The sequence below is a fragment of the Acanthochromis polyacanthus genome, chromosome 11 (assembly GCF_021347895.1).
Source record: "Acanthochromis polyacanthus isolate Apoly-LR-REF ecotype Palm Island chromosome 11, KAUST_Apoly_ChrSc, whole genome shotgun sequence".
NCBI lineage: Eukaryota > Metazoa > Chordata > Actinopteri > Pomacentridae > Acanthochromis > Acanthochromis polyacanthus.
In genome coordinates, this window is record NC_067123.1 from 153,405 (window position 1) to 177,111 (window position 23,707).

General features: G+C 41.4%; 1 protein-coding gene across 1 annotated transcript; it reads right to left on the minus strand.

Annotated features, from left to right (window-relative positions):
• Window positions 1-1,821: 1,821 nt before the first annotated feature.
• Window positions 1,822-23,707, minus strand: LOC127536284 (NACHT, LRR and PYD domains-containing protein 3-like). Its single transcript, XM_051956212.1, has 8 exons — window positions 23,310-23,707; window positions 19,780-21,628; window positions 13,388-13,561; window positions 12,790-12,963; window positions 11,102-11,275; window positions 8,870-9,043; window positions 8,102-8,275; window positions 1,822-5,193 (listed from the first exon to the last, which is right to left on the minus strand). Exons 1-8 carry the CDS (start codon window positions 23,587-23,589, stop codon window positions 5,178-5,180), a joined length of 3,015 nt encoding a protein of 1,004 aa, XP_051812172.1. The 5' UTR covers window positions 23,590-23,707; the 3' UTR covers window positions 1,822-5,177.

The window sequence follows — 23,707 nt, forward strand, 5'->3', positions numbered from 1 at the left end:
GATCGCACCATTCGTCGTTGTTTGAGCCAAAGTGGACTTCATGGGAGACGACCAAGGAGGACACCACTGCTGAAAAAAACTCATAAAAAAGCCAGACTGGAATTTGCAAAAATGCATGTTGACAAGCCACAAAGCTTCTGGGAGAATGTCCTTTGGACAGATGAGACCAAACTGGAGCTTTTTGGTAAGGCACATCAACTCTATGTTCATAGACTCAAAAACCAAGCATACGAAGAAAAGAACACTGTCCCTGCGGTGAAACATGGAGGAGGCTCCGTAATGTTTTGGGGCTGCTTTGCTGCATCTGGCACAGGGTGTCTTGAAAGTGTGCAAGGTACGATGAAATCTGAAGACTATCAAGGCATTCTGGAGAGAAATGTGCTGCCTAGTGTCAGAAAGCTTGGTCTCAGTCGCAGGTCATGGGTCTTCCAACAGGACAACGATCCAAAACACACAGCCAAAAACACCCAAGAATGGCTGAGAGAAAAGCGTTGGACTATTCTAAAGTGGCCTTCTATGAGCCCAGATCTGAATCCCATTGAACATATGTGGAAGGAGCTGAAACATGCCATCTGGAGAAGACACCCATCAAACCTGAGACAACTGGAGCTGTTTGCTCATGAGGAGTGGGCCAAAATACCTGTTGACAGCTGCAGAACGCTCATTGACAAATACAGAAATCGTTTAATTGCAGTGATTGCCTCAAAAGGTTGTGCAACAAAATATTAAGTTATGGGTACCATCATTTTTGTCCAGCCCTATTTCATTAGTTTGTTTTTTTTAAATAATTATGTTAATCAACAATTCAAAAGTGATGGCTGATTTTGATTATTTAATTTTCAATAAATTTTTATTTATTGTTACTTTTGTGAGTTTCAAGTGATTTCAGTGAGAATTGTGGGTTTTTCCTTCTTTAACTGAGGGGTACCAACAATTTTGTCCACGTGTGTATTAGCTATGACCAGCTGACATCTAAACGATTTGCTGTCAAAATAATATATATTTTTTAATTCCACATGTTATATAAATAATAGGAAAAGGAAAACATTGGAAAAATTGGTGAGGGGAGTGAAGAGATTACAGAAGAGAAAAGTACTGGACTGTATGGAGCTGTCGTTATGGTTGTGTTTAATAGACTTACTGTCTGTTTAGTAGTGTTGTAATTACTCTAACATAACTGTAAAAGGCTTATTTTTGGAAGGAAAAAAAACAAAATTTTGGTGCATTATCCCACGTGACACAACCCTTGCGGTGGCGGAAGTGGCCTGACTGATTGAAATCTCCCGGCCTGAATTTCTTTCCCAGTCCGGCCCTGCTCCTGATCTCTTTCACTTTTCCTCCTCCTCGGTCCAGCACATCGTCAAGGAAAGAAAACAGACATTTGTTCCATTTCAGCTCTTCAATAGCTGCACTTCGGCCATGACAGTTACATACTGAGCTTCATCTTAACTCTCGCCACTAGAGGGCACTGTGAACTAGTAGAAAAACCAATCAAACTTATTTACAACATTAACCATCACAAAAGCTTTTAATTAAACATGCCTCTGAATGTTTCTATTTTTATTGTTATTTTATCTGATTGCTCTGTTTTTATTACATGATTGTTTTGGTTTTATCCGTTTTATATCTTAAATGTAGCACTTTGATAAAATGATAAAAAGTGTTTGTGATCATCATGTCGTCTGTCCAGACCTGCTGGAAGAGAAATGATGCTGAAGAGCTTCATCAACTGGATGGAAGAGAAAAATACTTTTAAAGATGTTTGCTGATAAAAACAGAGCAAAAGTCAGAGTCAGTAGAACAGCAACGACCAACAAACGGTCCATGGAAGCACTGAGGAGGAGTTCAGCTGTTTAATGCAGTTTAAGGAACTGAAGCCCTGAAAGTGAAAAACTAGAAAAAAAAAATCAGAAATGTCTTTAGTCTTTTCTCTGTGGTTGACTTGATGCTGTCAGATGCAGATGTTACAGAGTCCATCCTGATGTTTCAGGGTCAAAAGCTGCTTTTCCCTCACAGCCTTTTCAAGAAATCCTTCTCAGAGGTTTTCTCTGCTGTTTATATTTCCATTATCTGTGATTATTTTATTATTTCATGGCTGGAAAATAAAGTTCCAGGCATAAATAGAACAGAATAGAAATGCTTGATTTATCACTGAGGGGAAAAGCGGTCGCTACAGCAGAAAGAGTCCAGTTTCCACCACCATAAAAACAGAGAAATGAGCAAAAATATGCAGTAAATAAAAATAAACAATTGTAAAAAATAAAATGTAAAATGTCCCATGTAAAGAATGTACAAATGTTGATGTGTTTGAAAGACTCAGTTATTTTCTTCTTCCTTCATCTTTAGAGGCAGCAGCACTACACTTCTATTCTCCTTCTTTACTTCTGATACTAGAACTAAACTGGTCTTCAACACGGATCATCAGCTTTTAAAATGAGGCAGCAGCAAACATCACAACAACAAATGAGACCATTTTCAACAAACTCATGCAACTGATGTCACTTCAGAACTATCAGAGTCTGTTTGAGTCTCAAGTTAAAGCTGATTACTGACAACGTAGAACCTCAACGTTCCCGTTTTAATCACTTTGAAGTTCCCTAAACGTTCCATTAACGTGAACCAGTTTTATTACCTTCATGTCCAACATTACAGGAACACAACACACTTCAGTATTTACTGGATGCTGAGTCTCTTCTCTGGTCAACACACACAAATAAACTGCACCAACTTCTGGGCTTCACTGCACACATTATATTTGACTCTAAAGCTGCATTTAAAGCCTTAAAACTGGCACCAATAAATAAATAAACGTTTACTTAGTGAACAGCTGTTGGAGTCCTTCAGTGTCTGTTGGTCTGATCAGCTGAAGATCCCAATTACTGAACTGAAAACTGATTAAAACAAACCAACAGACAGTAAAACTGGTAAACTGAAAATGTGCTGCTGCTCCAATTTTTTTTTTTTTGATCCAATTTTGTTGTTGGGCCAATAAACTTTGTTGTAATCCACTCTGGTGTTATTCCTTTGAAATAATGGAGTCCAGTAATGTTCCATCAGTCAGTGCTGTTTCCAGATCACAGTTCTGTAATCCTCCAACAATGCAGAAAGAGTCGTTCCTTTAATCCATAATTCCATCAGAACAGTTATTCTTTGCAGATCAAGTTAATCCACCCGTCCAAAGTTACGTGGTAATCCCCCCTTCTGCTCAGACTGATGTCTGGGTTGCATCAGGTGACTACCCCGCAACAACTCCCACAAATTCCTTCCAACAGGTGCATTTTATACATCACAACTCTCTTGACTCTGCATATGTGGTGACATCATATTCTGTTTACATACGTGTTGACGGCACACTTTAATTTACATATGCGATTTACAGCAAACATCCTCCCCCCTCCTCACTTGTGCACTCCCCCATGCACCGACCTCATGGCCCCTGCAGGCTCCGGAGGAACCAAACCCCCCAGCTTTCTCTGTTGAGCCCTTTCACCCAGTCTCAACTTTCTGTTAATGTATTTGTTCCATCCGCCGCTCAGCACAGGCCTCCGGTCGGGAAATGGGAGAATCTGGTGTCAGTGTCTAAGATTCTCTGCCACCCACACTGTACATTTCTGCACAATGAGCACAGACTTACAAGAAATTCCCCCAAAATATATACAGAGCTAATGAACCTCTACGGGCATTATTTAATACTAACCTATCTTAGCTCCAGATTACTGACTAGTTTAGTTATCCCCTATCTTCCAGGGTGATCAAACTCTTCTGTAAACATCTACATTTCACAGTAATCAAAACCTTGAAAGCATTCTCATTTATATAGTAATAGTAAACCTTAACCAACTGACCCCTCTGGTAACCAAGGCCCTCACTGCTCCCAGTGAGGTGCTGCCCTCTAGTGGTCACTTCTAAAACAAAGGTTCAGGAATATGCATTTGAAAAACACAATCAATCACTCCTCTCCTCCTGAATCATATCAGACCAGTATTCATTGTTCAACATCAAAGAATATAAAAAGGACATATTTAAAGAAACAACCAACTTATAAAAATGTATAAAAAAGACATTTTCCCAAAAAATAATCAACCCATCATTCTTCTGAATGAGGCACTCTTCTGATTTTTACACTGTTTCAAAATTAAGAATATAAAAAGGACATATTTAAAGAAAAAAAAGTTCTGGGACTCTGATGGACTGATGAGACTAAAGTGGACTGTTTGGGCAGAACGTCTGGAGGCAGAAGGACCAGAAGAACAGCATCAACAGTCCTGTTGGTGGCTTTGAAGCTGCTAAACTGGAGCGTGTGAGCAGCAGCATGGATTCTCTCAAACACCAGGACAGTTACAAGAACAATCTGAGGAAACTGAAGCTCACTGGACTTTCAGCAGGACCAGCATCCAAAGCAAACGTCCACCAAAGCCTGCTTCAGAAATCCTTCCTGGAAAGTCCTGGAAGGATTCGTCTCAGTCCTGGATTTAATCCCAGTTAAAATCTTTGGAGGGATTTAAAGAAAGCAGCAGCTCAGAAAACAAAGAATATCAGTGATCTGGAAGCTTCTGAACACGAGGAACCGAGTGAAGGTGAAGAAGAGAGAAACTAGAAGAAACATTTACTGGAGCTCAGAAAGGTCAAAGGATGTTGACAATAAATATGAACTCTGAGCTCAACAAGCTGCTTCTGGACCTTTGAGGACTAAACTGGATTCATCTTCAGAGCTGTTTGTCTCCTCAACATGATGTGATCAAAACCCAGTAAAATGTGCTTCATTAAAGTCTCTCTGGGCTCCAAGGCTTCAGCTGACATGTTTCCAGGACACTTTGTTCTCATCAGCTCAATGTGTTGCAGGTAGAGAAGCTCAACAACTTTGACTGCAGCTGGAAATAGAAAGTCAACTGAAATATAATCCTGCACTGACACAAACATCCTGAAACTTCCTGCACACTCTGCAACCTGACATCAACCTCCAACGTTTCATGTCAACATTAACTACAGTTCTCCATCATTCACAGTGTGGAGCTGCAACACTAAACTACACAGTGATAACAACACACTTTACACTGGTTCCCAGTCCACCTCCCAGTAACATGGGCCAGTCAGAGTCTCTACACACCAGCTGCTGCTACTTCAACCTCTGGATCATCAGGACACACTTCATCCTCTCACCACAAACACCGTCCTGATCAGAACCACCCCCATCTGCAGAGAGAAGAAGAAAGAAAAGAGGAGATCAATGAGTTTGATCAGCAGCTCATCAGGATAAAGAGCAGCAACATCTCATCTGGTCCTCAAGTTTCAGCTGACAAACCAACATGGAGGCTGTCAGTCAGCACATCTGGATGGAATCAGACACAACCTCCATTTCTCAGTATGTGTACTTGTCCATACTTGAGTTCTCGTGTACTTGTGAAACGTCATCAGTCAGAGACCAAGTACTGTTCCTGTAGGATCCAAACTGAAATTTATGTTGATTTTCACTCGTTCTTTCTTTTTGTTAGTACGTGGATATGAATGGGAGAGAGAGAGTGTGTAGGTGTGTCCTTGAGGAAGCTGTAGGTGGAACCCAAGACCAGCTGTCACAACATCTGGATGAGGCTGAGGAAGGAAAAGGTTTTTTGACCGTGTGGCTGCAAGAAGGAACGAGGCCTTCTAAAAAGACTCTGAAGTTTAAAGCTTTGTTATTTTATTTTCATCTTATCTGTATATTCGTTCAAGCAATAAATGGTCATTGGGATGAACTGGATCCACTTCTACTCATCTTTATCTGCATGTGTCAAGACAAAAATCCAACTCAGCCGTCAGTAACAGTAAAGCAGCAGAATAAAGGGGTTGGCTGAAATTTCTATTACAGTTCCAGTTCAACGTACGTATCTGACCAAGAACAGATGAAACACCCGGATGTGTTCTGGCTCCGCCCACATTATGGAGGATCATCAGACCAGACTAGTGTGGACTTGGAGCCAAATAACCCACAATGCATTTAGACCAGCAGCAAAGACCGAGGAGGAAACTTTCAGAGGAAACACAAGTATTGTTGGGAATAATAAAGTTATTGTGACACAAAATGTGGCTTGAAGATTATTTCAGGAGAGAAAGTAGTCTTATAAATGTCAAATATGTGGTCATTTTATCAAAATTAAGCCTTGATTAAAAATTTTCTCCAATGATTTCAGAGATGTGAGCGTCCAGGTTAGACAGCTATGATGGACGGTCAGCCTCACTGCAGAGCTCCTTATCTGGACCAGACTTTACAATCTGCTGCTCTGACGCTTCTATAGCGGTTAAACAGGATATTAGTAGTTTTATGGGTCTCTAACAATCACATTTTGGTCTCAGTGTATTTTTTTATTGTTCACAGGAAAATTGGTTTGAATGAGGTCAAAGTTAAGGTTCATAACTTTCTATTGTTATTCAATGTTGGACACCATCACCGACTTTGTACTTCTGAATTCTTGTCTGTCTTCATTACCTGTAGTACAACTTTGTTCTACTCTTATGACTGTTACTGTGCATTAAAATAATATTTCAGCTGTATTTTATTAGAGGACATCTGAAGAAACCCAGATCCTCACTGACTGCTGGGAGACTCCACAGACAGAACATCAGCAGCTCCATCTTCAGCATCTGGACCAGCAGGATGCTGTTCATGGAACTGAAGGATAGAAAATGATTCAATGTATTTCAGCATTTTGCACTTAAATATTTTAACTGTGTTCAAAAAATGAATTGAATCATGAAAGCCAGAATTTAATCTTCTTTTAGTCAGACCTGTTTGATCAGATGCTGCTGATGTTTGAAAATGTTTCTGTTTTATTACCTGACAGGCAGAAGAAGAGCTCACCTGTAGGAGCTCACCTGTAGGAGCTCACCTGTAGGAGCTCACCTGTAGGAGCTCACCTGTAGGAGCTCACCTGTAGGAGTTCACCTGTGTTCAGGTTTTGAATAAAGCAGCTGACATGAAATCTTCTCTCATTAATCAGTGATGATGTTCAGCATCCAGAAGTCCTGGTGATCACATTAAAGTGTAGTGATGTTTGTGTATCTGTCAGACTATAAACTTCTGGATGTTGGAGGACAAACATCAGCTCTGGATGTAGATTCATGTATTTTAGTGTTAATAATAAACTGTAAACCATCCATCCCTGTTTATGAGCTGTATTCAGATAAAACATGTGCTCCTATAAAACAGTTCTGCATCATGAGGAGTCCTGGTGAAGGTTTCATATTTTTCAGTGATCAGTTTCAGAAAAGTTTTTATGATCCATTGATAGAACTGAGAATAAGACGGTTCAGTTCAGTTGTCAATAAATCAATGCCTCTAAAGATGAATTGAAGATTTATAACAATCTGACAAACCTGAATGCATGCATCCATTAACTGTTGTATAAACTGTTGTATTAAAACATGAACATATAGGGCTGTGTTTTTATGTCTGATTCCATTTTGTTGTTTTTCACGGTAAAGATAATCGTTCAGATGAGACGAGGTGGTGACGTCATCAAGTACGCTCATGTTTGAACATGAACCAAGATAAGTTCTCATCAAGTACAGACTTGCATACTTGGTATTAAGGAACTGGAAAGGACACTGATCCAGATGTGACTGCTGGACCTGAGCAGAGCTTCTGCTCTGTAGAAACACCTCATGGTTCCTACATGTGATGATGCTGCTGTGAAATAAGAGCTGCTGGTTTACAGGCTTCAGTCTCACTGATCTCAGAGCTGTGACAAACATCAGACTGATCAGCTGATCACTGTTGAAATGAGACAACAAACAGTGAGATCAGATCTGATGGACACTCTGATGAAGGAGGACCACTGTCTCTGCACATTTGGAAGGCTGACAGCTGGAATTAGCTTTATTTCCTCAACACATCAACACAACAACAACAGTCGGCTTCACATCCACTCAAACACACCATGACAACAAGCTTGTGGCTCCTCTGATTGGCTGACTGCTGTCTCTGTGTTTCTGTCTCCATTCTGCTCTCACAGCTTCACTGAGAAGCTGCAGGTTTACAGGAGACACTGGATCTTTGCTTTGACACTGACTGTGTTTAGTAGAAAACTGCTGGAAGCAGCAGAGACTGATGGAACCTTCTACTGACCTCAGAGTCTTCAGGATGCAGTCTGGACTCTCCTTAAGATCTAACAGATGTTTCACTGATGAATCCTGCAGGTAGTTTCCTCTCAGGTTCAGATGTTCCAGATGGGAGGGGTTGGACTTCAGAGCTGAGACCAGAGAATCACAGCTGATGTTTGACAAACTGCAGAGCTTCAATCTGAATAAAGAATAAAAGATGTAGATAAAATCATTGATGATCCATCAGATGTGTTCAGGTTCTGAATGTGCAGATCAACATTACTTTGTCCTCATCAATCAGCTTTTCTCTAAAACCAGCAGAGTGACTTTGTCCTTCTCTTATTGTGGATCATCATCATGTCAGCCTTCTACACACATCATCCACATGTCAGCACAACATTCATCCACCTATTCATATCCACACATCAATAACATGCTGCATCATCAACAGGATCAGGATCAGTCAAACAAAACTCCAAATAAATATTTCTACTTCACTCACTAAATTTTGTCATTTTAAACTGATCTGAGTTCAGAAGATCTTCTGGATCCAGATGTGACTCTTCAGCTCAAATTACAAACATTCATTTACTTTAACAACTAACACTGAACATTTTCTACACTTTCTGTTACAAACACTCGTCTCTTGTCTCAACACATTAAAGAAAACAGAAAATATGAACCACAGCACATTTACAGCTTCATGGATGGAAGTTCTGTTGAACATAAATGAGCTTCAGTTGTCATTAAACACATCAGATCTACAACAGTAACAGACAGACAGTGAACTGACTCCAGAGTCTTCAGGATGCAGTCTGGACTCTCCAGAAAACCACTCAGATGTTTCACTCCTGAATCCTGCAGGTTGTTGTCACTCAGGTTCAGATGTTCCAGATGGGAGGGGTTGGACTTCAGAGCTGAGACCAGAGAATCACAGCTGATCTCTGACAACCTGCAGCTCATCAATCTGAATAAAGAATAAAAGATGTGAGTTGAGGAGACAAAGTTCCTGCTTGAAATCATTCAGAGTTTCATCATGAGTTCAGAGATGAAGAAGCTTCAGAATGTCCAAGTTCAGAAAATGGAAACTCCAAACAGCTGAAGCCAACAGGATGCAGCTTCAAACAGTCCAACAGAAGCAGTGAAGAAGAGCTCTCATTAATATTAATGACAACACGCTGCTGCTTCAATAAAGACGGAGTGACTTCAGCTCTGAAACTCTGCAGCTCCACCAGTGGCTCCATTCACACAAACTCATGCTGAGCAACAAACACAAAGAAAAAAACTCTGACATTTATTTCACTTTCTGCTCAGAGTCACACAAACACACAAGAAGGAAACGTGGACAAAATGAGGCTCCAGACTCGAAAATATCTTCATGTTCTGGAACCATGGAGATGTTTCAATCAGGACTCTACATTCACATGATTTCATTATTGATCCATCTGTCATTGATAGTGGAAAGTGTCCATCACAGTTTTCAGAGGACCAGGTGACGTCTTCAAACTGTTTTCTCAAACACAAACATCTTCACTTCGAATGACTCAAACCAGAGAAAATGGTAAATGGTCTGAATTTATAAAGCACTTTACCTGAAGCGATACCCAAAGCGCTTTACATTATACATCACATTCACACACTGACGGTGGAAGCTGCCATGCAAGGCGCTAACCACGACCCATCAGGAGCAATTAGGGGTTTGGTGTCTTGCTCAGAGACACTTCAACATGAGCTCTCCAGGCCAGGATCAAACCGGCAACCCTCCGATTACAAGACAGCCACTCTACCCACTGAGCCATGCTGCCCCTTTCTTTCATGGAAAAAAGAAAATCAGCAGAAACTGAAGCAGAAAATGTTCCATTGTTCCTGATAAATGACTTCAACTGTTCATCAACTGTCATAATTTTTCTGTCAATGGAGGTCTCTTGGATTTGAACATTTCACTTTCTAAAACATCACACGGCTTCATCCAAGAGTTCAACCAGCAGATGTTGAATATTAGTTTCTGTCTCTCAGGATGAAAAACAGCTTCAATTACAGCTGAAACTATCAGTCAACTGTTGGCTGAGTCCATGAACAAAACATCAGAAACATTTCCTTCATGGTTTCTGTTATTTATCCAGTAAAACATCAAACTGGTTCTACTTTGTTCACTGTCAACACTTTATGTTTTCTGTCACATTAACCCTTTACGCTTCAGTGCGTCGTAGGTGTACCGCCGGCGGTACACCTACTAATTTGCATAGGAATTTCAAGAATGTCTGACGGCTGCAACCACGATTATACAAACACTATACGCCGATGGAAAGCTTAGATTCTCATGAATCCGCCGGTATAAACCACTTTCAGATGCGATTACTACAGCGGGTGAGAAAAACACATTTGTCCGACAAAAACAAATATTCATCCATCCGTTCTCTATACACGGCTTCAACGCACACAGCGCGACTCACATTTCCGGGTTCATTACTACACACAAAAAAAAAGATTCCACAAAAAACGGCCATAATCCAACCTTTTACATCCAGACGACACAAGCCAGTAAACTATTTTGTCCAAAACATGTCCTGAAGTCGTATAAAATCCCCGAATCTGTCATTTTCAAGGAAATGCACCTCGTGATGTGCGTCCAATATTCCCCGTATTTTTCGTATTTTTTTTTATTTAAAAATAGAATATTAGCGATTTTTTGTACTGAAAACAGCTGGAATTGACTGAAGCTTAAAGGGTTAAACTGAATATCTGTGGTTTTAAAATGTTGCTGGAACAAAACCAGACATTTGAAGACGTCACCTTCAACTCTGACAAACTGGGATCAACATTTTTCAGTTTTTAACATTTGATGAACTAAACTACTGAAATAACTGACAGCTCCATCAATAATACAAAACAACTGTTAGTTGCTGCTGTCAGTTTGAATTGAAGAGTAGAAGATAGAGAATATCAGCCTGATGACTGCAGTTTAGTGTCACCACAACTTTACATCGCATTCATCTCAGCACACAAATAAAACATGATGTCTGACCTCAGATCCTTCAGGATGCAGTCTGGACTCTCCAGAAAACCACTCAGATGTTTCACTCCTGAATCCTTCAGGTTGTTCCGGCTCAGGTCCAGATGTTCCAGATGGGAGGGGTTGGACTTCAGAGCTGAGACCAGAGAATCACAGCCGATCTCTGACAACCTGCAGTTCCTCAATCTGAATAAAGAATAAAAGATGTGAGTTGAGGAGACAAAGTTCCTGCTTGAAATTGTAGTATCTGTCCTGAGATGTGATGCTTGATGTGTTGTTAGACGTGTGCTGTTTATTAACCTGAGACATGTGCTGTATGTTAGAATGGAGTGTATCTTTGTCAGGGCCTCCTCCTGCCCCTGTCCAGCCTGACTTCCAGCTCCCTTTTTCCTTATCTCTCTCCCTCTCTCTCTCCCTCTCTCGGCTCCGCTGTGCCAGGTGGAGTTCAGTCTCATGGGTGGCTCCACTTGGTAATCAGTCTTTCCACAGATTCCGGGCAGCTGCGGGCCATTCCTGTGATTACACCCCGCGCAATAAAGAGACTGGTTCCTGCAGTCAACCATCGCCAGATTGTAAACTCGACGACGCTGTCAGTTTCGCTCTCGCACCTTGAACTCTGTTAAGAGTTCAAAAATTAGCACTAACGTTTACCTGTTTTTTCCTCAGAGATCGACCCAGCTCCCCGGACCCCCTTCCCTTCCTGCCTTCGCTCTCGTGTTCCCCTTTGGACTCCTTCCTGGCTTTTCCTCCCTGGACCCCTGGACCTTGCTGCCACCTTCCTGGACCTCTGGACCTTCCTGCTGCCTTGCTGGACTTCTGGACCTTCCTGCCGCCTTCCTGGACCTCCGAACCCTCCGGCCGCCTCACCACCCCGGATCCGCTGTCCTTGGCTTTCCGGTTCCGACGTTTCCTCCTGCTGGGCTCCTGTCGTCTCGCCGCTCCGGACCATCCATGCCTGGCTTCCCGCCGCAGACCTCCGGCTCTGCTGCTTCACCCCAGGACATTCCCTCACATCTCCCTCCCGGATCTGCCTCCGACTCCTCCACTAACCCCTCCATATAAAGCCTGTTGTGAAACCTGTTTAGCCGCAGTGCTGTGCTCTCTGCCTGGGTTCTCCTGCCCGAACCGTGACAATCTTCTTGCTGAAAGAACTCAATGTTGTCTTAGAAAGGAGTTCCTGTGTCTAGGAAATTATCCTGTGCATTCCGCAACAGGGTTTATCAATGAGGCTCTTGTTTTTTAGTCTTCTAATATGAATCACATGTTGTGGCATGGTTCCACTTGTTTAAAACATATAAAAGTGACCTCCAGTTGCTATTCGGGGAGATTAATTTGGCCGGATCCTCCCAGACAGTCTCTCTGTCTGATTGATGCTGTTCGTTCTTATAATAAACTTATTATTAATCAAGTCAGTGTCAACGGATGATTCTTCTCCGCCTGCACTTCACGAACATCAGAGAAACTACGAAAAAATCATTCAGAGTTTCATCATGATTTACTTTAACGACTAACAATGAACATTTTCTACACTTTCTGCTACAAACACTCGTCTCTTGTCTCAACACACTAAAGAAAACAGAAAATATGAACCACAGCACATTTACAGCTTCATGGATGGAAGTTCTGTTGAACATAAATGAGCTTCAGTTGTCATTAAACACATCAGATCTACAACAGTAACAGACAGACAGTGAACTGACTCCAGAGTCTTCAGGATGCAGTCTGGACTCTCCAGAAAACCACTCAGATGTTTCACTCCTGAATCCTGCAGCTTGTTGGAACTCAGGACCAGATGTTCCAGATGGGAGGGGTTGGACTTCAGAGCTGAGCCCAGAGAATCACAGCTGATCTTTGACAACCTGCAGCCCTCCAATCTGAATAAAGAATAAAAGATGCAGATAAAATCATTGATGATCCATCAGATGTGTTCAGGTTCTGAATGTGCAGATCAACATTACTTTGTCCTCATCAATCAGTTTTTCTCTAAAAGCAGCAGAGTGACTTTGTCCTTCTCTTATTGTGGATCATCATCATGTCAGCCTTCTACACACATCATCCACATGTCAGCACAACATTCATCCACCTATTCATGTCCACACATCAGTAACATCTGCTGACCTCAGTCCACTCTCTCATTACAGGATCAACATCAAATCTCTTCATTCTTTCATTTTTTCCATCACCTTCTTCTTCTGTGGAAATCAGCTTCATAGATTTGTCTCATTCAAATCTTCCACTGAAAATTTATGAACCACAAACCAGGATTTGAACTGAATATATTGAAAACAGTGAACTGACCTGAGAGTCTCTAGTTTACAGTTTGGACTCTGCAGTCCAGCAGAAAGATGCTTCACTCCTGAATCCTGGATTTTGTTTCTACTCAGGTCCAGTTCTATCAGATGGGAGGGGTTGGACTTCAGAGCTGAGGCCACGATTTCACAGTGACTCTCTGAGAGTCTACAGTCAGAAAGTCTGTAAAGACACATAAATGACAAAACATATTAACATGAAAGCAAACATTTTATATTTCCTTCATGCATTTGACAGCAGAACATTTGGACACATCAGTGGTTCAGCTGATCTTCTCTGTATTTGACATGAAACTGAATTCTGAATTCCTCCTCCCTTATTCTTCCTCTTCTACACTCCTTAGTTCTTTCTCTCTCTCTGTTCTCCTGCCCTCACTCTCTCCAGCAGCTTTCTGCAATCTTCAGTCAGCCTCATCAGCAGAACTCCGGGCAGCACACCTGTCCCTCATCCTCCACAATAGAAACCGGCTCCACACTCCACACCCTGCCAGATAGTGGCTTCAGCTGTTAGTGTTTTGGCTCACACACAGGTCTGCTGGAGTTCTCATGCTTTACCTGACCTGTGCTCTCTTGTGTCTGTAGTTTCTGCTGGCCGTGCTGCCCGGTCGTTCCTGTCTGTCCATGAATACCTACTCTCACCTCTGGAGGAGGTCTCAGACTCTGCCTGCCTCTGCTCTGTCCTTACTCCCCTGCCTCACTCTCCCAGGAGGATCGGATCCCACCTGGACGCTTCCTCGAATCTGTAACCATTTTATAGAAATACAGGTGAAACCAGAAGTTTACACACACTGAAGAAAAAGACACAACGTTTGTTTTCTCACCGTCTGACATAAAATCTGACTTTTTTAAAATAATTTATCATTTTACTTAGTTACTGGTGTGACTGAGTCAGGTTTTAGTCAGCCTTGTTCACACGTCTTTTCAGCTCTGCCCACAAATTTTCTACAGAACTGAGATCAGGACTTTGTGATGGTCATTCCAGAACATTGACTTTGTTCTCCATAAGCTACTTTGTAATTAATTTAACAGAATGCTTAGGGTCATTGTCCATCTGGAAGACTCCTTTGTGCCCAAGCTTTAACTTCCTGGCTGATGTCTTGAGATGTAGCTTCAATATTTCCACAAAATAATCTTCTCTCATGATGTCATCTATTTTGTGAAGTGCACCAGTCCCTCCTGCAGCAAAACACCCCAACAACATGATGCTGCCACTGATGTACTTCACAGCTGAGATGGTGTACTCAGGCTTCTCCCTTTTTCCTTCCAATGTAACGATGGTCATTATGGCCAAACAGTTCAGTTTTAATTTCATCAGACCACAGGATAAGTCTCCAAAAATTAAGGTCTATGTTCCTGTGTGCATTTGCAAACTGTAATATGAGTTTTTTATGTTGCTTTTGTAGTAATGACTTCTTCCTCGTGGAGTAGCCTTTCAGCCCATGTGGGTATAGGACTCATTTCACTGTGGATAATGACACTGTCTTACCAGCTTCATCCAGTATCTTCCGTAGGTCTTCAGCTTTTCTTCTGGAGTTGATACACACATTATGTACCCAAACATGTTCATATCTGGGACACAGAACCCTTTAGATTTTCCCATGATGACACACAAGGAAGCATTTTGTTTGAAGTGTGCCTTAAAATACATCCACAGGTGGCCTCCAATGAAATAAAATGTTGTCTATGAACCTATCAAAAGCTTTCAAAGCCATGACATCATCATCTGGGCATTCCAATATAGTTTAAAGGCATAAGTAATCTTAGTGTACAAAAACATCTGACTTTGAAGAAAGTAATTAAAAATTCTCCCCAAAAAATTCTGTCTCATTATTCTGGCACTGAGTGAAAAGAAATAATTTTGGTTTTTCTCAGTGACCTGAAACAGGAAAAGTTTAGTTTGATTTAAAGTCAGACAGTGAAAAAAAAAAGTTAGGTGTTTTTTCATCAGTGTATGTAAACTTCTGGTTTCTACTGCACATAAAATGTACAGTGCATCCAGAAAGTATTCACAGCGTTTCACTTTTTCCACATTTTGTTATGTTACAGCCTTATTCCAAATCGGATTCAATTATTTTTTCCCTTAAAATTCTACACATAACACCCCATAATGACAAAATGAAAAAAGTTTTTTTGAGAGTCTTGCAAATTTATTAAAAATAAAAAACAAAGAAATTACATGTACATAAGTATTCACAGCCTTTGCCATGAAGCTCTAAATTGAGCTCATGTGCATCCTGTTTCCACTGATCATCCTTGAGACGCTTCTACTGCTTAATTGGAGTCCACCTGTGGCAAATTCAGTTGATTGGACATGATTTGGAAAGGCACACACCTGTCTATATAAGGTTCCACAGTTGGCAGTGCATGTCAGAGCATAAACCAAGCATGAAGTCAAAGGAATTGTCTGTAGACCTCCGAAACAGGATTGTGACGAGGCACAAGTCTGGGGAAGGGTACAGAAAAATTTCTGCTGCTTTGAAGGTCCCAATGAGCACGGTGGCCTCCATCATCCGTAAATGGAAGACATTTGGAACCACCAGGACTCTTCCTAGAGCCGGCCGGCCATCTAAACTGAGCAATCGGGGGAGAAGGGCCTTAGTCAGAGAGGTGACTAAGAACCCCATGGTCACTTTGTCAGAGCTCCAGCGTTCCTCTGTGGAGAGAGGAGAACCTTCCAGAAGGACAACCATCTCTGCAGCAATCCACAAATCAGGCCTGTTTGGTAGAGTGGCCAGACGGAAGCCACTTCTTAGTAAAAGGCACATGGCAGCCCGCCTGGAGTTTGCCAAAAGGCACCTGAAGGACTCTCAGACCATCAGCAAAAAAATTCTCTGGTCTGATGAGACAAAGATTGAACTCTTTGGTGTGAATGCTAGGCGTTTTGTTTGGAGGAAACCAGGCACTGCTCATCACCAGGCCAATACCATCCCTACAGTGAAGCATGGTGGCGGTAGCATCATGCTGTGGGGATGTTTTTCAGCAGCAGGAACTGGGAAACTAGTCAAGATAGAGGGGAAGATGAATGCAGCAATGTACAGAGACATCCTGGATGAAAACCTGCTCCAGAGCGCTCTTGACCTCAAACTGGGGCGGCGGTTCATCTTTCAGCAGGACAACGACCCTAAGCACACAGCCAAGATAGCAAAGAAGTGGCTTCAGGACAACTCTGTGAATGTCCTTGAGTGGCCCAGCCAGAGCCCGGACTTGAATCCAATTGAGCATCTCTGGAGAGATCTGAAAATGGCTGTGCACCGGCGCTCCCCATCCAACTTGATGGAGCTTGAGAGGTGTTGCAAAGAGGAATGGGCAAAACTGCCCAAAGATAGGTGTGCCAAGCTTGTGGCATCATATTCAAAAAGACTTGAGGCTGTAATTGCTGCCAAAGGTGCATCAACAAAGTATTAAGCAAAGGCTGTGAATACTTATGTACATGTGGTCTCTTAGTTTTTTATTTTTAATAAATTTTCAAGAATCTCAAAAAAACTTTTTTCATGTTGTCATTATGGGGTGTTGTGTGTAGAATTTTAAGGGAAAAAATGAATTGAATCCGATTTGGTATAAGACTGTAACATAACAAAATGTGGAAAAGGTAACGCGCTGTGAATACTTTCCGGATGCACTGTAAATGTTGAATCTGCAGATGGAGGACAGAAGATGGAGTTACGTTCAGGCCTCCATACTGTCCACAGTCTGTCAGTGTGATCTGATCCCACATCTGACTTCACAAAGTTCTCAGGAGAACATCTGGATCAGAAGAACATTTTCTGTCCTGTTTTACTGAGACTTTACTGCTTGTTGGTTTTGTATAAACAGTTCCAGTAGAAAGATGATGATGTCTCTGCTGTGGACCTGCTGCTGTCAGCTTCACCTCCATCACTCAACATTTACAGTCTGCTGTCAAACGCTACACAAATCAAACTGATCACTGGACAACATCACACCTGAACAGCATTAATATGAACATCAGGAAATATTCTGATGTGACGACAGACGACTGAGTCAACTTTTGTCCTCAACGTTCTTTGTTGAGATTCTGAGAAACTTGTTCAGCAGAAACACAAAGAACAAACCAACATAGCTGAATTATTTCCATCATAAAGTCATCACAAACACATTATCAGGGTTTGTAGCATTAAAACACAACTCTGAGCTTTGAGTGAATCAGATTTCTGGAAACAGTCTGACTTCTACCATTCTGCTCTGATAACCTGAGATTCTGTCTGTGAGAAACTGAAAATGAGTAAAGATATAAAATCTGAACTCTGGAACACGACTTCCCTCTTTAAAATGAACAGCTGAACAACTGCAAATGAACATTCTACCCAGATTGCTTTCCCCACTGCAAATGATCCCTATTCTTTTATCAAACAGGGTTATTAAGGTGTTGGAAGGCTGGCTAAGTGCTTTTATCTGCAGCAAAAGGAAACCCAGACTCAAGATGACAAAACTTCAAATGGCTGCTTCTGATGGTGGTTTAGATGTTCCTAATGTGAGACTATATCAGCTTGCAGCTCACCTACGGGTGATAGCTGACTGGCTTAAACAAGATCCAGCCTCCATTTGGCTTGATGTAGAATCCTCTCAGTCCAAATGTCCGCTGTTTAACCTTTTATTTGTGAATAATTCCGATGTGATTAGGAAGCTTAGATTAGGAAGAAACATATTACTATTTTCTATAAGGCACTTATTTCCAATCTACCTCCAACCGCCCAGCCCACCAAGAAAGCTTGGGAGAGAGACCTGGACATCTCTATAGACGGTGCAGCCTGATGGGAGGTATGGGCACATGCTGTGGATATATCTGTTTGTAACCAGGCCAGATCTATTCATTTTTGAATTCTACATCGTGTCCATATCAAACCTGTTCTAAAAAACAAACTAGACTCTAACTCCTCCTCATTGTGTTGGAAATGTAATACTGAGACTGGTGATTATGTGCACTGTTTCTAGTCATGCTAAAGTACAGCGGTATTGGCTAGATATTACAAATGAACTCTCCACTATTTTTGGTAAGTCACTACTGCTGGACCTTATGTGCCTCATACTCGGTCTCCTCGATGTTCATATTACCAACAGTAAGCATAAAAGACTCTTCAAATTACTGACTTTTGCTGCAAGGAAGAACATTCTGCTCTTTTGGAGCAAGGACGCCACCCCAACAAAGAAATCGTGGCACAATCTCCAAATGGACTGTATCCCTAATGAATGTATTACCTGTATGTTGCACTCAACAGTGGACACTTTCCATAAAGTCTGGAAACCATACTTAAAATATATTGGACCTACACTGTCTTCTCCCATACTATCAGGATTTCCTAAACTGGCCTAGCCTGCCGATGTAAACTCCTGTCTGATCTGGAACTTGTTATTGTCTTGTCCCACCTGAGCTATTCTTGTTTTGTTTTTGTTCTGCGCATTATGTTTGTGTTTGTTTTGTATAAAAAAAAATAGACATTTTGTTAAAAAATAAACAGCTGAGTTCAGATCAATAAAATTCTCCATGACTCAGTTTAACACACTTTGCAGTGACAGTCTCTGTATAATCAGTAGTTTATGGAGCCTCATGTCCACGTTAACAAGCTTTAGATAGAAACTGTGGGACAAGTGACTGAATCACTTCACTGGTCTCTGGATTATTCTCTATCTGAGAAACCAAACCACTGTTTCAGCCTCAACATCATCTCATCGTTGTCGTGTGACCAAAGCAGCTGCTTCAGCTAAACTTAGATACTCAGTTTAAATTAGAGGAATTATCTGTTGAACTATCTAGTGCTGCAAAACAACTTATCAATCTTTGAGATGAATAAAAACTTATACAAAAAGAATAAATTGAGAGCAACTCAAGAAAAATACTACAGATCCATTCAAGCTGTTGTCCCAGACTTTAGAAAATGATTCAGATCATATTTAAACTCTGAACAGGAGTGAATAAAATCTGATTTCAGAAGCTCCTCATGTAAAAATAACTTGAGTGTGTTCACTGAAAACTGTCTGAACCTCCAACAGGTTGTGATAAAGTGATGCTGTGATAAAACCTGGACAAGAACATCTACAGTTCTTCATGTGTTTCAGTAGATCTGCATGTTTGCTCCATCAGCCAAAGGAAGAAACACAAAAGAAAAAACTGTCAGATGACCAAATATTAGAATGAAACATAAAACAGTTATTAATTTAACAACTTTAAACACAAGCAAATGAAAAATCTACATTTTCACAGCGTTTGAAACATCTCAAGAACATCTGAGACTAAACACAGCTGACATGTGATGTTTGAAATAAACAAGTGGAACACTGAGAATAATGAGAATGTTCTGGAGAACATCTGAAGAACTGAACTACTGATCTACACTGACTGATCATGTTCATCACATCTGGACTCACCCAGCCTTTCTGCAGTTCCTCACAGCTGGAATCAGTCTCTGTTTTCCCTCCCATGATGTGTTGTACTTCTTCAGGTCCAACTCATCCAGAACCTCCTCTGACATCTGCAGCATGTAGGCCAGAGCTGAGCAGTGGATCTCAGAGAGTTCCTTCTCTGATCTGTTCTCTGACGTCAGGAACTCTTGGATCTGCTGATGTACTGAGAGATCCTTCATCTCCATCAGACAGTGGAAGATGTTGATGCTTCTGTCTGGAGACATTTTTTCACTGTTCATCTTCTTCAGGTTGTTGATGACTCTCTGGATCATTTCTGGATGGTTCTCTGTCCAACCCAGCAGGCCTCCTAACAGTCTCTGGTTGGACTCCAGACAGAGGCCATGAAGGAAGCGAACAAACAGGTCCAGGTGACCATTTTTACTGCTGAGGGATTTCTCCATGACTCTGTACATGAACACATCCAGAGACACTCTGGATGTGTTCCTGAAGAAAGTCCTGGATTTCTCCATGACTCTGTTCATGAACACATCCAGAGTGTCTCTGTTCTTGTCTTTCCAGTCTTTTCCCAGGAAGTCCTCCAGAACCTTCTGGTTCCTGTTGGTGTAACAGTGGAACATGTAGACTGCAGCCAGAAACTCCTGAACGCTCAGATGGACGAAGCAGAACACCTTGTCCTGGTCCAGTCCACTCTCCTCTTTAAAGATCTGTGTGAACACTCCTGAGTACACTGAGGCTGCTTCCATATCGATGCCACACTCTGTCAGGTCAGACTCATAGAAGATCAGCTTTCCTTTCTGCAGCTGCTCAAAAGCCAGTTTTCCCAGAGACTCAATCATCCTCCTGCTGTCTAGATCTGACTCAGCTCCTCTATCATACTTGATCTTCTTGACTTTGGTCTGAACCAGCAGGTGTTGGATGAACATCTCAGTCAGGGTTCTGGGCAGATCTCCTCTCTCTCTGGTTCTCAGCAGCTTCTCCAGAACTGTAGCAGTGATCCAGCAGAACACTGGGATGTGGCACATTATGTGGAGGATTTGTGATGTCTTCATGTGGGAGATGATACTGCTGGCCTGCTCCTCATCTGTGAATCTCTTCTTGAAGTACTCCTCCTTCTGTGGGTCGGTGAACCCTCTGACCTCCGTCACCATGTCCACACAGTCAGCAGGGATCTGATTGGCTGCTGCAGGTCGTGTGGTTATCCAGAGGCGAGCAGAGGGAAGCAGCTTCCCCCTGATCAGGTTTGTCAGCAGCACATCCACTGAGGTGGACTCTGTAACATCAGTCAGGATCTCATTGTTGTCAAAATCCAGAGGAAGACGACACTCATCCAGACCGTCAAAGATCAACACAACCTGGAAGTCTTCAAAGCTGCAGATTCCTGCTGCTTTGGTTTCAGTGAAACAGTGATGAAGAAGCTCCACCAAACTGAATTTTCTCTTTGTCAGTAAATTCAGTTCTCTGAACATAAATGGAAACATGAGCTGGATGTCCTGGTTGGTTTTGCCTTCAGCCCAGTCCAGAGCGAACTTCTGTGTTAACACTGTTTTCCCGATGCCAGCCACTCCCTGTGTCATCACCGTTCTGATTGGTTTGTCTTTTCCAGATGGGTCTTTAAAGATGTCTTCTGGTCTGATGGTTGTTTCTGCTCTGTTTGGTTTCCTGGATGCTGCTTCAATCTGTCTGATCTCATGTTCATCACTGACCTCTGCAGTCCCTCCCTCTGTGATGTACAGCTCTGTGTAGATCTCATTCAGAAGGGTTTTCTGTCCTGCTTTAGCGATGCCCTCAAACACACACTGGAACCTCTTTTTTAGGTTAGACTTGAGCTTATCTTGACACCTGGACAGAATCTCTGCATCAAAAACAAACAAAAAAAATACACAAATGAGAAGATCCTGTTTAAAAATGTCTGAATGAAAACATATTCTGGGAGGTGTGTTATAGATTTTTCTTATTGGACTGTCAGATCCTCACTGGGTGGGAGGTTTTATGGTAAAGTCATCCTTTGTGTCATGAAATCAGAGAGGATGATGCAAACACAGACTGAATCCAAGCAGAGATGAACGGTTTTACTGGGGTTTGACAGATATTAAAATCAGAGTTTAACGACAGTTATGAATCCAGAGAGTAATTCTGGCAGAAAACTGTTAATGCTGTCAGTTATTATATGTATTTTCCTACTCAGTGATTCTCAATGCAGCTGCTTATTTTTAACTTATAGCTGCAAACTAGAGCTGTTAAACTTTAAACTTCATTCATTTAGACATGATACTCAATATTTCTGTTACACTATCCCATAATAAAGGATTTCACTTTGGTTTATGGCCAAACCAAAGTGAAATTAATCTTACTGAAAATTTTCTGAAATAAAAACCGATAGATTAATCAATTTGTAATCTTTATTCTATTAACTGCAGCACCAGCAGTGTAGAACAGACTGGGCAGCCACTTAGGACCAAGTATGAAATCCTTATTTCAGAATTTTCTGCAGCAGCAAGTGAAAGCATGTGGGTTCCCATGGCAACACAACACATACACTGTGAAATATTGTACCTGCATAGCTTCATTCAGTGTAATCACTAATGTTCAGATCAAGTGGCTTTCAGATAAAACTTCAGCTGAGAATCGGTTTCACTCAAAGAGAATTGTCAGAAGAAGAACTGGTGAAAGGAAGATGTTTCTAACAGACGATTAAATTCCAAACTCTGAACATGACCTCCTCTGGAGCAGGTTAGCAGCAACGCTAATTAGGCTTCTTTCCATTAACTGCTGTGGAGCTCATTTTGTGTATGTGTGTATTGAGAAATGTGTGTTTGTGTACATTTAGAAGTATAGAAAGTATAATGTACTGCAGATCACTAATTCCACTCCACTGTCTCCCACCATCTCTGTCTCTTACTCACACATGGACACACCTTTACCAACCAGTCCACTGATACAAGTCAATCGGTTCTACGTTGTCATGAGTACAGATGTGCAAAATGACGGTTGTGTCATTTTTTAAGTGTAGTATGTGAAGTGTGACGATATCCTTCTTGGAAAATGTCCACATTAGTGTGAATGAAGCCTTAAACTAAGAGACTGGAGACACCAACTGCAGTGTGTTTGCTTTGGTTGTCCACATGGACAAAATGTGTTTGGGATCAATCTCGGAGCTATTTTCTGCAGTTCCTGAATTCATTTTGACTTTAATTACATTCATGTGCAGATTGTTATCTAATGTTTTATGTTTCAAATTTTAGGGGGCAGTTTTTGTGTGGTTTAGTTTTCTACTGGTTTTTGATCAGTAAAGTGTCTCCTGTGTGTGGAGACACGAAGAATGAGGTCAGAAAATATTGGCAGATTCAAACCAATGATTTCCATGTGGATAATGTGTTTTGTGTTGTCCCCAGATTTTGTCAAATTTGATTTGTTGGTTGCAGTTTAACAAGGACACTTTGTATTAATGGATCATGTTAATTGATAATTCTAACATCTATGTATTCTCCTTGGTATCTCTGTAACATCTCACTTTTAACTTTCACCTGACTTACCTGTACATTCTTTGATGGTTTTTGAGATTTTCCTCACCAGTTCAGTTTTCTTCATCTTCATTAAAACCTTCTCAGTGACTTTAATGGCATTTGTAGTTCCATAGATCTGGACCATTTGATCCACAGTGTTGACCCTGTTTGCCTCCTCCAATCGAGACTTTGGGATTGATTTGAAGTCTTCTAAGACTCCTTCCTGGTTCAAGTACCATTTGAATTTGTCAAACTCCTCTTTTCCCAACTCTTCCAAAGTCCTCAGAAGGATTTCTTGAGGCGTCGTCATCTTTCACCCTGTAAAGATCCAACAGATATGACAGACAAAATGAATAATTACTGTGGAAACAGCTGCACAGTTTACAATTCACCACCAGTCTGCATTATTGAAGCAGCTGTTGTCTAAA

What these genes read in the sequence shown, in the direction of transcription:
- LOC127536284 (XM_051956212.1), bottom strand. Translation starts at nt 23,589, where the DNA reads ATGACGACGCCTCAAGAAATCCTTCTGAGGACTTTGGAAGAGTTGGGA. An exon ending in AACCATCAAAGAATGTACAG is followed by an intron (nt 21,629 to 23,309) that starts GTAAGTCAGGTG and finishes TTTTTGATGCAG; the next exon opens with AGATTCTGTCCAGGTGTCAA. An exon ending in TGCATCCTGAAGACTCTGGA is followed by an intron (nt 11,276 to 12,789) that starts GTCAGTTCACTG and finishes TTCTTTATTCAG; the next exon opens with ATTGAGGAACTGCAGGTTGT.